This window comes from Neopelma chrysocephalum, unplaced genomic scaffold (assembly GCF_003984885.1).
Source record: "Neopelma chrysocephalum unplaced genomic scaffold, ASM398488v2 Primary Assembly neopelma1_63, whole genome shotgun sequence".
Taxonomy (NCBI): Eukaryota; Metazoa; Chordata; class Aves; order Passeriformes; family Pipridae; genus Neopelma; species Neopelma chrysocephalum.
The window spans coordinates 8,053,038-8,065,253 of record NW_020897720.1 but is presented as its reverse complement, the minus strand read 5'-3'; the positions used below and the strand labels follow the sequence as shown (position 1 = coordinate 8,065,253).

Below are 12,216 nucleotides of genomic sequence, written 5' to 3'. Positions count from 1 at the left end.
GGAAACACGACACAGCATTTCAGAATCAAGCTGATTATCCCCTTCAGGAAAAAGCGTATTTTAATACTTTATCTTTCCAGAACACAGTTATCAACATCCAGCATATTTCGACGGCTGTAACTAGGACATCTCTGTTACGAAACCAAGCTCTTCCGTGTCTTTTGCTGGGTCACTAAAGTTACCCTTTTCAAACTGTGCACAGGGCATGCTTTCACTTCACAGATTAGTGAGCTGTAAACCCTAAACACATGCAGAATCAGATTAATATGAAGTCCCAGGAATAAGTCATACAGAGGACAAACCAAAAGTCATCTCACTTTTTCTTTACCATCCCCACCTCAGCTGAAATCCCATTGGTACCTGTATACACATCAGCTTTCCTGAAGCCCAGCTATGCTATTTCATCCCAATCCACACACAAAAAAGCAATCAAAGGTCCCCAATGGCTTTTAGAACAACAATGTTTATACTGTCAAGAGGAATTACTGGCCAAGAACAGCAACAGGAGAACAGCCAGGTCAGCAGCTGAGACTTCAATAACTTCATAACGCCCCGAGACAGTTGCTCAAAATTATCACTGAAGCTTGCAAGTGAGAGATAATTAACAACTAAATTCTCTTTAATAATTGGCAGGGACACAAGCACATCTCCCCCCTACACCCAGAGATTTGGAGGGTGGTATTTCCAGGGCAGACCACTCCATTATAGCTGCTCCTATCAGAGTCACTGGAAATTGTATCCTTGATCCCAGAGGAAACGACATGGGGCAAAAGGCACATTGCCTGGATAAGAACAATTCTCACTCATCATTTTGCAGTAAGGAAAAAGACTACTGCATATTATTCAAAAACAGACCCTTGTTCACCATCTATGTCAGCTTATATCCAAAAGCCACAATATGTGGTACTAAACCCAAGTGCTTATGCCCTGTTTTGGAACAATCTCCACAAATGTTTGCATTTCACAACTCTTCCTGAAAGCAGAGTTAGGCTCAGCAAAACAGAGGAACCAAATCAAGGCTACGAACATCTCTAGGTCAGCGTGAACTCCATGTGCTCACATAAGCTCACTGACCTTGTAAGCCCTTCTGGAGGGGCAGGGGAGGGAAGCTGCGAGAGGAGAAACAGCAGTACCAGGGTTTTGCTTTCATTCTGCCAAGCTTCCCTACCTGGGGAAGGACTTCTGCTTTCAAAACAACTGCAACTGAGCTGAAAGACATCTCTAATCTCTACTGCTTAAGCATACAAAGTTCTCCCTCCTTCACACTGTCCTCTTTCAAGTTTAATTCCTACTGTCAATATGCTAGATGTATTTTTGAATTAGCAGAGGTCTTTTCAGAACAAGCACCGTTGCTCTCAGCAAGACACTATCAGCATACTGGGTCTTATAAGCCTCAGAGAAAGTTACTCTACTCATCTTTTTCAACATTCAGCAGACTCCAGCTCTGAAGCATTCTCCCTCTGCTTTGTTGTCCTCTGCCCACACACACGTTGCTACAACCCTATTTAAGACACCACCAGCACACTGCTGTGCTGTAATATTCAGGAGCCTGGCAGGCAGCTTGTGAGGATTTCTGCGACTCGCAGTAACTAAGGCAACCCAGCTTCACACACAAAGGGACAAAAACACCAGCATCCAATATGTTCTTCAGGATTTACTCAGTGTCGTCATCTGAAATAAAGCACTGCGACAGCATCACATTAAACAACCCACTGTTTTTCGGGATGACTCTGGAGCTCTCCAATCACAAATTAGAACCTCTGAGTCCAGTCTCATGTCAGTAAACAGCTAAACCTGCTTTCCTCCAGCAGCCACGTGCCAAGAATGCTGTTATCCCTGCTCAACTCTGACCCTCCCACCTTTTTAATTTAAACTCCAATCAAAAATTGTTTGTCATGGGAAGAGAGCTGTACACACCAGCAAAGGAAGTACATGGAGCACTTTCTCTGGAGGTCCCAACCTCCTTCATGAAGTGTGCACCTTGTCAATTCTCAAGCCCTTTAGGAAGGGAGTGAATGTCTCCAACAGAGCTTTGAGTGATGGGACTTCCCATTTTAAACTGGGGCAGCAGCACCTTCATTCAGGACAGCCAATCTGTATCTGCAGTAAATCACACTTTATCTCCAGGTGGGGCTGCACAGCGTCAGTCACCAACATCACACGGCAGGATCAGCCAGAGAAATTTGTTTCTACCTCATATCAAGTCATAGATTTTAATACTTTAGCTATCTGCTAAGACTATCAAATCCAGGTGAATTGAAATGCTGTGGACTGAAAACCGCCAGACACAGCTAATGAACCCAAGAACTAGAATCCCCTTGCAGGACACCAATCATGTTCCTCTGCTAGGGAATGAGGCAATAAGGAAGAAATCCATTCCTGTCCACTCTCTTCCCTTCCCAAAACCTCCACAAACACATTAAACATTGCTGACACATAGCCAGAGCCTCCCAGCTTATAAACTAATGGAAAATGTACAACAAGAAAGCTGATGTGGCACAGCCACTGTACAAACCACTTGGAGTAGAGAAATGTCTTTATTTCATTCATGATTTTTGAAAGCTGATGTTAAACTCCCTGGCTACATCACTGACTGTAACTCAAAAACAGGGCATCCTAAAGTTAATATATAATCCCATTACTGTGCACTAAAAAAAGTAAGTCTTTATGGCAGCATCACTTCCAAAACCACACAGCATCTTTGTAACATTCACAGCTGAAGTGCTTCCAAAGTGGTACACACATCCAAGGGGCCATCTCCAAAGGCATTTATTTCTTCCATCCAGCACTTAGGAATGCATTATTATCCCTTCTCAACAATCATCAGGCTGAATTAGATGCCAGGGAAGAAATGACTATGAGAGCCCATTCAAAATGTACTAATGAATTAAAGCATTAGTAAAGATGAAATTTGTGAACCAAGTGGCACACTGTACATCACCCCCTCAATTCTGACCAGAACTTTTAGGAACCAGTGCTGTACCAGTAGCACCACTATTCCCTCATACACCCAACTTCAGTGCCCTTGTCAACAGTGCTGCAGTACAACACTCTGGCAGAACATGTGAGGAAAAGATGGAGCAAAGCATCTGTATATTCATTTTGGTGTGACGATGACACTGCTCAGCGTCGTGCGTTCCTGAGACTCCACTGAATACATACCTTGTAGAGAACTGATTTGAGAAAATATTTCATGTTTATATAAAACACTGCCAAGCCTCATAGCTCACTTTCATAGGTCTTCCCCAAAGATGACCTCTTGCCATCAAGACCAAAACTGCACTTTCAAGTTGGCCTTAAAAGAACAGGGGAAATTAAGAATGGGGATATTAAATATGTTAATGTACACACACTTGCTAGTACAGTCAAGCACCTACTTCTGAAACACCATTACAATAAGGGGACACTTTAGTCTGACACCCACTACAACCCAAAACTATACTGGATAAAACCAGTATTATCTTTTTCTCCCTTATTTTGACTCGTTTTAGTTTCTGCCTAAGTGTTACCGATGACACAATGCCTCCTGAATCTCCTCCTGCCCAGGCCTGCCTGCAGCTTTGTGAAGCTCTCTGAGCGATTCTGCTTTACCATGGGACCCTGCATTGCACCTGAGAGAGATTCAAAGGACTAATTACAAACATTTTCTCACAGAAACATGCTAAAAGCTTTAGTTGTACTTTGGTGTCATTTGAGGAGACAGCAAAATATATCTAGAAATTCACAAAAGAGAAGAAACTATAAATAATATTTCCTTGAAAATTACCAATGTTATTTCTATTAAAAATATTAAAAGCAAAGACAAATGCCACATTTGGAAGTAAGGATGCAGGCAAACAGGAGATGTGTATATTCTGACAGACCTAACATACTGTTGGGTAGTAAACCCATTTCTAGCTGCCAGTAGCAGCTGCAAGTAAACAGAAAGCAGCTGAGTTTTGCCAACAGTACATGGCTGACTAAATCTGTCAATAATCTGATGAAAACCATAGATCTTACTGAAAGGAATTAAGGAAGATTTTTCTTCCAAGCTTGTCTCAGGCTTAATTTTATAATATACATGGGGTGTGTGTATTCCAGTATCCTCTCAGGAGAACATATGGTTTGGTGTAACAACCTTAAGGCTGCATTTATTCTCTTCCAGTCAAAGTTCAAAGGCTAGGAAAACAGTCTAGGAAGTCCAGTTCTTCAGGATTTGAGATTCTTAGGTAGAGAAGTCATCTCTGCCATTAATCCAACACAATTTAAATGTACTTTTGACTTCTTATTCCTTAACTCTTTAATTAGAAATATCCGGAGACTCTGTAAAAAAATCAGTAGCCTGTAGTCCCCTGCACGCACTCACAGATATATTTCATCATGTTTTGTAAGAGACTGATAATGTTCCTCTCTAAACCCAATAAAGAATTAATACATGTACAACACTTGAATTGACAAAATCATCACAAATACATGTTACTGTTGAAATTTCTATAGTACTTTCACATAAATATTATTATAGACAAGCCAGTTGTCCTGAATCAGAACTTATCTGACAGTAACAATCTCAATCTGACAATAACACAGCGGCAGAGCATGACAAACACACCTGGAAAATATTTCAGAGCTGCATAGAAAAGGTCGGGCAGGATACAGGTATCCTCCCATGGCTTTTGCATATTAATAAGAATCACAACTACTAAAAGTAATAAAAGAGAATTGAAACCAAGAGGTAAAACATGCACAGGTTTCAATGAAAAGAATTAGGCAGAGCTCTCTCCTGCATCTCAAATATTTAAAGCACTTACCTACTAAAGCAGTCATGAAACGGTTCATAGACAGAGGCTCCAAGTACATTGGTCCCTCATATCCTGATTCCAATTCGCTTCTCACATAATCCCTAAAAAGATAAACGCACAAACTATTATGATCAAAGTGATCAGACAAGAAGCAATTTATTCATTCCACACATATGTAACTTCAATGTATGTCACAGCCAATTAAGTAAATTACAAAAAGCAATATTAACATTATTGTTACAGCAGCTTCACTGATGGAAGGATTTAACTGAAGCATGACTTTAGTGAGAGCAGAATTATCTGTAATTAGACTCACTGGCAGAGCTGTAAAAATCCTTTGGGACATCCAAGCTGTTCTTCAGAGCGTGGCCTCAAACTGCTTATTGACAAAGCCTCTTAAGCACCATTCCATTTTTAAGTATCCTTATTAAGTGTTTTTCTTCCTAACAATAATTGCTTTTTCTACCAGCAATGTGTGAAAGAGAAAATTTGGGGGCTTGACACAGAGGTCTTTCAATTTAATGCTCATAATATTTTGCACCTTACAAGTTCTCTGCATTGAAGTAAAAAACAGGTATGAAGGAGAAGTGACAGTCATGGACTAGAGTCAGGAAGAGAGTTGCTACGTAATCCTTTTATCCAACATGATTTAAAAGTGTAGTTCTATCCTGGGAAGCTTGGGGGACCTACTGGATACCCTCAAACTGACAGACCTAATAAGAGTCTGAAAATCTGAAAGGGCATTTGTAATTTCCCCCAAAGAGGATGGGCTGGGAGGGTGGGCTCTGGCAACCAAAGTAGGAGGTAAGAACTTGAGGAGATTGGGCATTTTCCTGCTGTTGGTGATTACCCATCGGCTCTGTCTTCAAGGTTAACACATGTAACAGCAACAGAACTCAGATACGAACCTCACACTGAGAGCAAGCATTTTGCACTTTCAGATGATCCTGGAACAGCACAGCAGAAATTCTCCAGTGGCTCCTTAATCCCCTGCCATGGGACAGCAGACAGTATTCCTGATCTTTCACATCCAACTGTCCAGCCCATTTTTCTTCCTTGCCCTGCGACCCTTCCTGCTCCACTCCAGGACAACTGCAATTCCACCCGTGTTAGGGCACCACCACCTCGGGCATCAGCAGCACAACTGAGCCTGTGCTCGTATCTGGCTCATCCTGTCCAGCCATTTGTGTCTACCTGCATCACATCCTGGGAATGCCAGACAGACACACTTGATCTGACCCCGCATGGAGCTAAGGGAGTCTGTTTGCTTGAGGGGCAATTCTTTTATTACATGTTTATTTATATCAGTAAAGCAAGCCACACTTGCTGGGAACAGCTACAGACAAAGCACAGCAAACGGGACCGGAAACCACAGCCAATACAAGCATTGCTCTTTTTATTTTAGTGCAGAAATAGATGCAACTCAGTGGTGGTGAAAACATTCACTTCTCCCCAGAAATGTGGAAATATACCCCCCTCCTAGTATTAACTTGCTACCCCCCAAGCTAAGGTATTCGCATTTTCACTTGCAAAAAATCTTAGGAATTCAAGACATAAATCTCAAAGTACTAAAACAAACACTTCAAAGCCTGTTCTTCATAGCTGACAATGCTGCCTACTCACGGCAGCTTTTCAAGTGTCATAGTATACGTGAGGTATGTTGAAATGGGTTCTTCAGACTGCAACCTACAATTAAATACACGAGGACTGAAAGGCACCTAAGACAACTATTCTAGACAGAAAATTCCCCCTTGTTATCAAGCTATAGCTGAGCACAAGCGCTTTTTTCCACCTTCCAAAAGGTGGATTGTATTCCAATAAGGCTGTAATCTTTGGGACAAAGATTTTTCTATTTCTTTACGCCAAATGAACCAGCAGAAAGCACTTTCTGAAAGCATCAGCAACACAAACAGGATAATCCATCAGAGTTACAAAGAGAGAAAAAAGTAACAGCACTTGCAACATGCTGAAGATTGCTTTTTGTATTAGCAACATCATGCTCCATCCTCAAATTTAGGGTGAAAACACTGGTTATTTCTAAGCTGCTAGAAGGAAAGCAGTGAAGACATCAAGTTTCTTCTATATCTGTTAGAAAGCAGGTTACAAAATCATCCAGGATACAAAGTGCAGCCAGATGACCTTACACAACTTGGCTAAGAAACACAAACAAAGCTACACTTACGGTTGCTTCTTCAACACCAGAACGTGTCTGGAGATGACCCAAATTTCTTCGAGCTACATTTCTTTCTGTTGTCTGGTTCAGTCATCTGCACTGAGGTCTGCACTCGGCTGAATTCTCTAAGTAACTCTCAATTATAATTGAGTTTTAGGCCCACCAGCTTGGAGAAGCAATGTTTTAAGATCTCCTAAATTTTTTAAACAGTATTTGTAGATGATGTCTGAATGAGGAAAGTCAAAGCAATGATTCTCTTATTACCAGGACAAGCACAAGGATCTTTTGGCACAGATACCAATCAGAAGATGCCTCGAACAGCTGCAGTGCCATACAAGATGATGAAAAAAACAAGTGCCTGCACTCAATTTTGATCAATTAAAGCTGTATTAATCTGCAGCTTTTACATTTGAGGATTGTTCACTTTACTGCAGCAATGTAAGAAAACAAGAATGCTAAAATCATTATTTACCAGTTAATGAAATGACTGAAACTACATTATTATTTTAGAAAATTTGGATTTAAGAATAAAGCTTCGATCAGACTGCCTGCTGTTCATGTTATGAATGCATTCCCAGCCTCATTTAATCCAACTACTGGCCTGTTAACAGGTATTGAAGGCCAGCCATGATTAATCTTGCTCTAAAAAGGTGAAGAGATACAGTGCTTCACACATGATCAGTTTTTGTTACTGAAAGTGCAGAAAGGTCTTCTGTTACTAAAAATATGCTTTGTAATTGACTGACATAAGGCACAGTGGTTATCTGATCTAATTGACTCCTATCGCTGACATTTACTTTGGTTGATTAATCTCCACTGTCAACAAACACACTCTCACAGGTTTCTAATGTCTACAGACAACCTTAAAATTCTGTATTTTAAGTTTATCCATAAGAAGCAATTCAGTCTCTTGCTCCCCACCTTCTTCTCACTTTAAGTTCTGCGAGGTTCAACACTTGGAATACAATCATAACAAAACTGTAAAACATGAAATAAGACCATGATGTGGACTTCATGTTTTAGCATTAACAGTGTGTTTAACTGCATCGCCTCCAATCTCCATAACTGCGTAATTTATTTTCCCAAGCTTTTTTACTGGAAATGGGTAAAAGAAATGTGATTTTTTTAAGCAAGACATTTGTGCAACCCCATATAAAATAAAACCAGCATCCACCTTCTTTGTCAGGAGTGGCAGGACTGTGGTAAATTCATTTACTTGGCTGAATTCTTTCAACTGTATTCTTTTGGATGAGGAGTTTTGCTTAGCATGAGTTAGCTAAAGTTGTTGGAGTCTTAGGCCACAAGCTGCAAACTCCCACCTACAAAAGTCAAACTTATCTTCAATTTCTCCTCATTTACACCAAGGGACGCCCTGAGACCACTGTGAACTGGAAGATAAGGAAGCCACGACTACCAGCAGAACCTGCAGCCCAGCCAGATAAAAGCAGCTGACACCCACCTGGAGACAGAGTCCTACAGGGAACAAAAAGACTCAAAACAAAACCTGCCACTGGGTCAAGAGGTGTGTGCAAAGCACATGAAGAGTGTGTGAAGAAGGGGTGGATAGACTGTAAGGGTACAAAGGCCCAGGGATTTGTGTGTTCTGGGTCCCTGGTTGGAGGCACCCAGCTCAAGCTGTTCCTATTGCTGTGCCATTCGATTGTTAAACTAATTTTTCTGGAATTGGAGACTCTGCTGCAGGAAACCCGGGGCAAAGAAATTTGGTGACCTAGATGGGACTTTAGGCCACCACCTTCACATCCTCTCACCTCCAAACATCCAACTGCTAGCATTGGGTGAGTTCACCTGGGACCTTTGGAGCAGGAGGCATTGAAGGGTAAGTGTTAAAATTCCTTAAGCAGATTTGGAGAAAGTACTGCAGGGGGTTTGAGACCCCTGCTGTTGCAGCTCACTTATGGGTGTGCTGTCTGATCAGCAGAAGGCTGCACATAGAAAGGTGTTTCAAGTTCCACATTTGAAGGGGGCTCAAGTCCCTCTTAGCACTGGGAAATATAATCCTTTAGATAAAAACTGTTGGCCAAGTCTGAGACTAAGACAGGATTCAGCTGCACCTACACTCCTCTCTGAGAAGGAGTTCAGAAAGCAAGGGGATTCTTTCTGAACCTCGTGACTCAACAGGAGGGACTCCCTAAAAGTATTTTTTATTGTTTTTTCCTTCTTCTTTCTCAGCACAGAAAAGGGGATGCCCTTGGCTGAAGTATAGCAAAACTGGGAAAAGATTTATGGTACAGCTCAATTATCTGAAAGGCACACAGTGGCCTTGTGCCAGGAGGAATGGCCATATATTACTAGGACAGCTGGTGGGGGCCCCAGGAAATTTGGCCACTACATGGAACTTTCAATCAATTAAGATTCACTTATTTACGACACCGCTTAGAGGATAAAAGCCCTGGACAAATGCATTACTGATTTAGGGAAAGAAAACTAGATACACCATTCTCATGTCAAACGAGTGGTGAGTAACCATCCAGCTAATGAATGATGGCACGAGGAGGAACTGATACTCTGAAGAGATCAAGTGGGACAGCTCCCTACTCTTGGAGCTGTTAACCCAGATGACCACAGCTGCATGGCTAAGTATAAAATCAATGTATGACCCAGTGTGGTATAAAGTTAACAATATTAAATGAGAAGAAGTTTGTGTAGATTTTTATGGGCTGGGTGACCAAACCTCTATAAAACCCCATGAAGGAGCTCTCATTTTTTGTTGTGAATCAGATACAGCTCATGATCCAGCTTTAACAGAGAAACCCAGCAAGACCAAAGTTCATTGCCCCAGTGCTAACTGCTGCTTAACGTTCAATTCCAGCTGTTGTGTGTTGTTGGACACCAGATTTCAAGTAAATAGAATGTACGTTAATGTGACCTGTAAAAATAATTAACTTGATACCAAACACTGTCTCACTGCCCAACACAACATGCTTAGCTACATCTCCACCTGATCCTACAAATTTCTGAAATCAGCACTGGCTCTTAATTGCACCCAAGCACAACTGTAGACACAATCTACAGTAGCCAAAACTGTAAGAAAAGGGGAATGGGGTATCTCTCCCAGTGAAATTTAAAAAAGAAAATCTGTGAAAATGCAACTGATTTGGAAAGAGAATTCCAACTGTGGTGGTATCCAGCCAATTTCCCATATAACTGCAGCAGTAATTAGGCCACAGCTTTTGTCTCAACAATATGCAACACATCCATATACACCACACACCCAATCCCTGCATTAGGACTGAATCACAATAGAACTGCACTTTTTCCACTAGAACAGAGAATATGGGCCCAACAAAACAGTATCAAATGGCAGACTGTCAGTGTTGATGCGTGTGTTGTAAGAGAACAACAGGGAGTTATTTGTGAAAGCAAAACCATCAAAGCCCAAGACATTTGTTTTGACATGGAACAAAATGTCTGTCACTTGAAATACATTCTGAAGAAACCCCTGAAACTGTACTTGTATATGTTGGAAAAGGATTTGCTCGGGTAAGAACTCTGCAGTCTTATGTTTGTAAATAACAGCACTTCAGGGACAAATAATCACTCAATTATTTCCAACTCTAATAACACAGTAGGATGCAATTTTAATTATTCAGCTCCTATTACTTCCTATCAATGGTTACAGTGCAATTATACGTAAGCTGAAGATTTATTACTTGCCCCATTGGAATGAATCCTTCATTGGTGAGGAAGCTCCTAAGCACAATGACCTGTATCAACTATTAGAAAGTGTACAAACAATGGACAAAAAACTCTAATCACCATTCATTGTGATGCAGAAGAGATGCATCATGTCAGGAAAAGAGGGAAGAAGAAGGGAGAACACCAATGCTGGGAAACTCTCTTTGGGCAGTCACCAACAGCAACAGGAATCTATAATCAGATGCTCCATCTAGTAGTGACCTCGTTTGCCCTGATTACATTGTGCCTGTTGCTTGTAACAACATATGTGAGACTAAGAGTCATAGTTAAAGGCCCCGAAAGACTTCATAAGTTCCTTTTGACATCTTAGCAGGAATGCTTAATAAAAGCAATGGGAGGACTGTTGTGAATTAGGATTAGTTGGCTGAATTCTTTTAACTGTATTCTTTTGGATGAGGAGTTTTGCTTAGCATGAATTAGCTAAAGTTGCTGGAGTCTTAGGCCACAAGCTGCAAACTCCCACCTACAAAAGTCAAACTTATCTTCAATTTCTGCTCACTTACACCAAGGGACGCCCTGAGACCACTGTGAACTGGAAGATAAGGAAGCCACGACTACCAGCAGAACCTGCAACCCAGCCAGATAAAAGCAGCTGACACCCACCTGGAGACAGAGCCCTACAGGGAACAAAAAGACTCAAAACAAAACCTGCCACTGGGTCAAGAGGTGTGTGCAAAGCACATGAAGAGTGTGTGAAGAAGGGGTGGATAGACTGTAAGGGTACAAAGGCCCAGGGATTTGTGTGTTCTGGGTCCCTGGCTGGAGGCACCCAGCTCAAGCTGTTCCTATTGCTGTGTCACTGAATTATTAAACTAATTTTTCCTGGAATTGGAGACTGCTGTGGGAAACCTAGGGCAAAGAAATTTCTCTAACTAGGATTTTGGTTTTTTAAAGCTGACTTCTCTTTCTCCCATAAACAGATGGTATGTTATTTCCACCCAAATTGCCAGGTTAACATGCTACATACAAACCTAGCATCATCTCTGATGCTCCAAGTATTCACAAATATTAGCTAATCCATCTTTACACATCAAGGTAATTCTCAGTTCTGCAGGCAAGGAAACAAATATTTAAGAAATTAAGTGACTTGTCAGGGTCATGTAGACCTGGAAGTCTGAAGTTAGAGTTTAACTATAAAATTCAGATGATCTTATTCTCAGACTTGCAGATGAACTGCAAGCTATTTCTGGGGTGGAAAAAAAAGCACTGAGAATTCTTTCAACAGCTCAGAATTTCCAGGACACTGCAGAGTCACAAGTGCCAGCTGATTCTGGTCTTGTTCTATAATTTGCACTAACCAAAATGGCCTCAGTATGAGACCTCTTCATCGGTCTTAAATAGCATCCCAACTGGTAGTACATGCAAGCAAGTCCCTGCAAGGTTTCAGCTCTAAGCAGAACTGCCAACAAAAAACATGAAGGAACAGTTTGCACATGTAACTACTGCATGTTTGTTATGATCAGGCTGCTACACAGAAACATCAGTTGGAATTGGATAGTTTTGGCAATAAAAGGAGGGGTTCCACCAACAGATTTGTCTGTTACACTT

At 41.3% G+C, this 12,216-nt stretch overlaps 1 protein-coding gene across 2 annotated transcripts in view; it reads right to left on the bottom strand.

Moving 5' to 3' along the window:
- The window catches only part of RNF145 (ring finger protein 145), a 48,294-nt gene that overhangs the window by 13,473 nt on the left and 22,605 nt on the right, over window positions 1-12,216 (bottom strand). For both annotated transcript variants that reach the window (XM_027682677.1, XM_027682678.1), the window contains exon 4: window positions 4,788-4,879. In XM_027682677.1, the coding sequence (XP_027538478.1) occupies window positions 4,788-4,879 (92 nt within the window). The remainder of the gene's footprint in view (window positions 1-4,787; window positions 4,880-12,216) is intronic.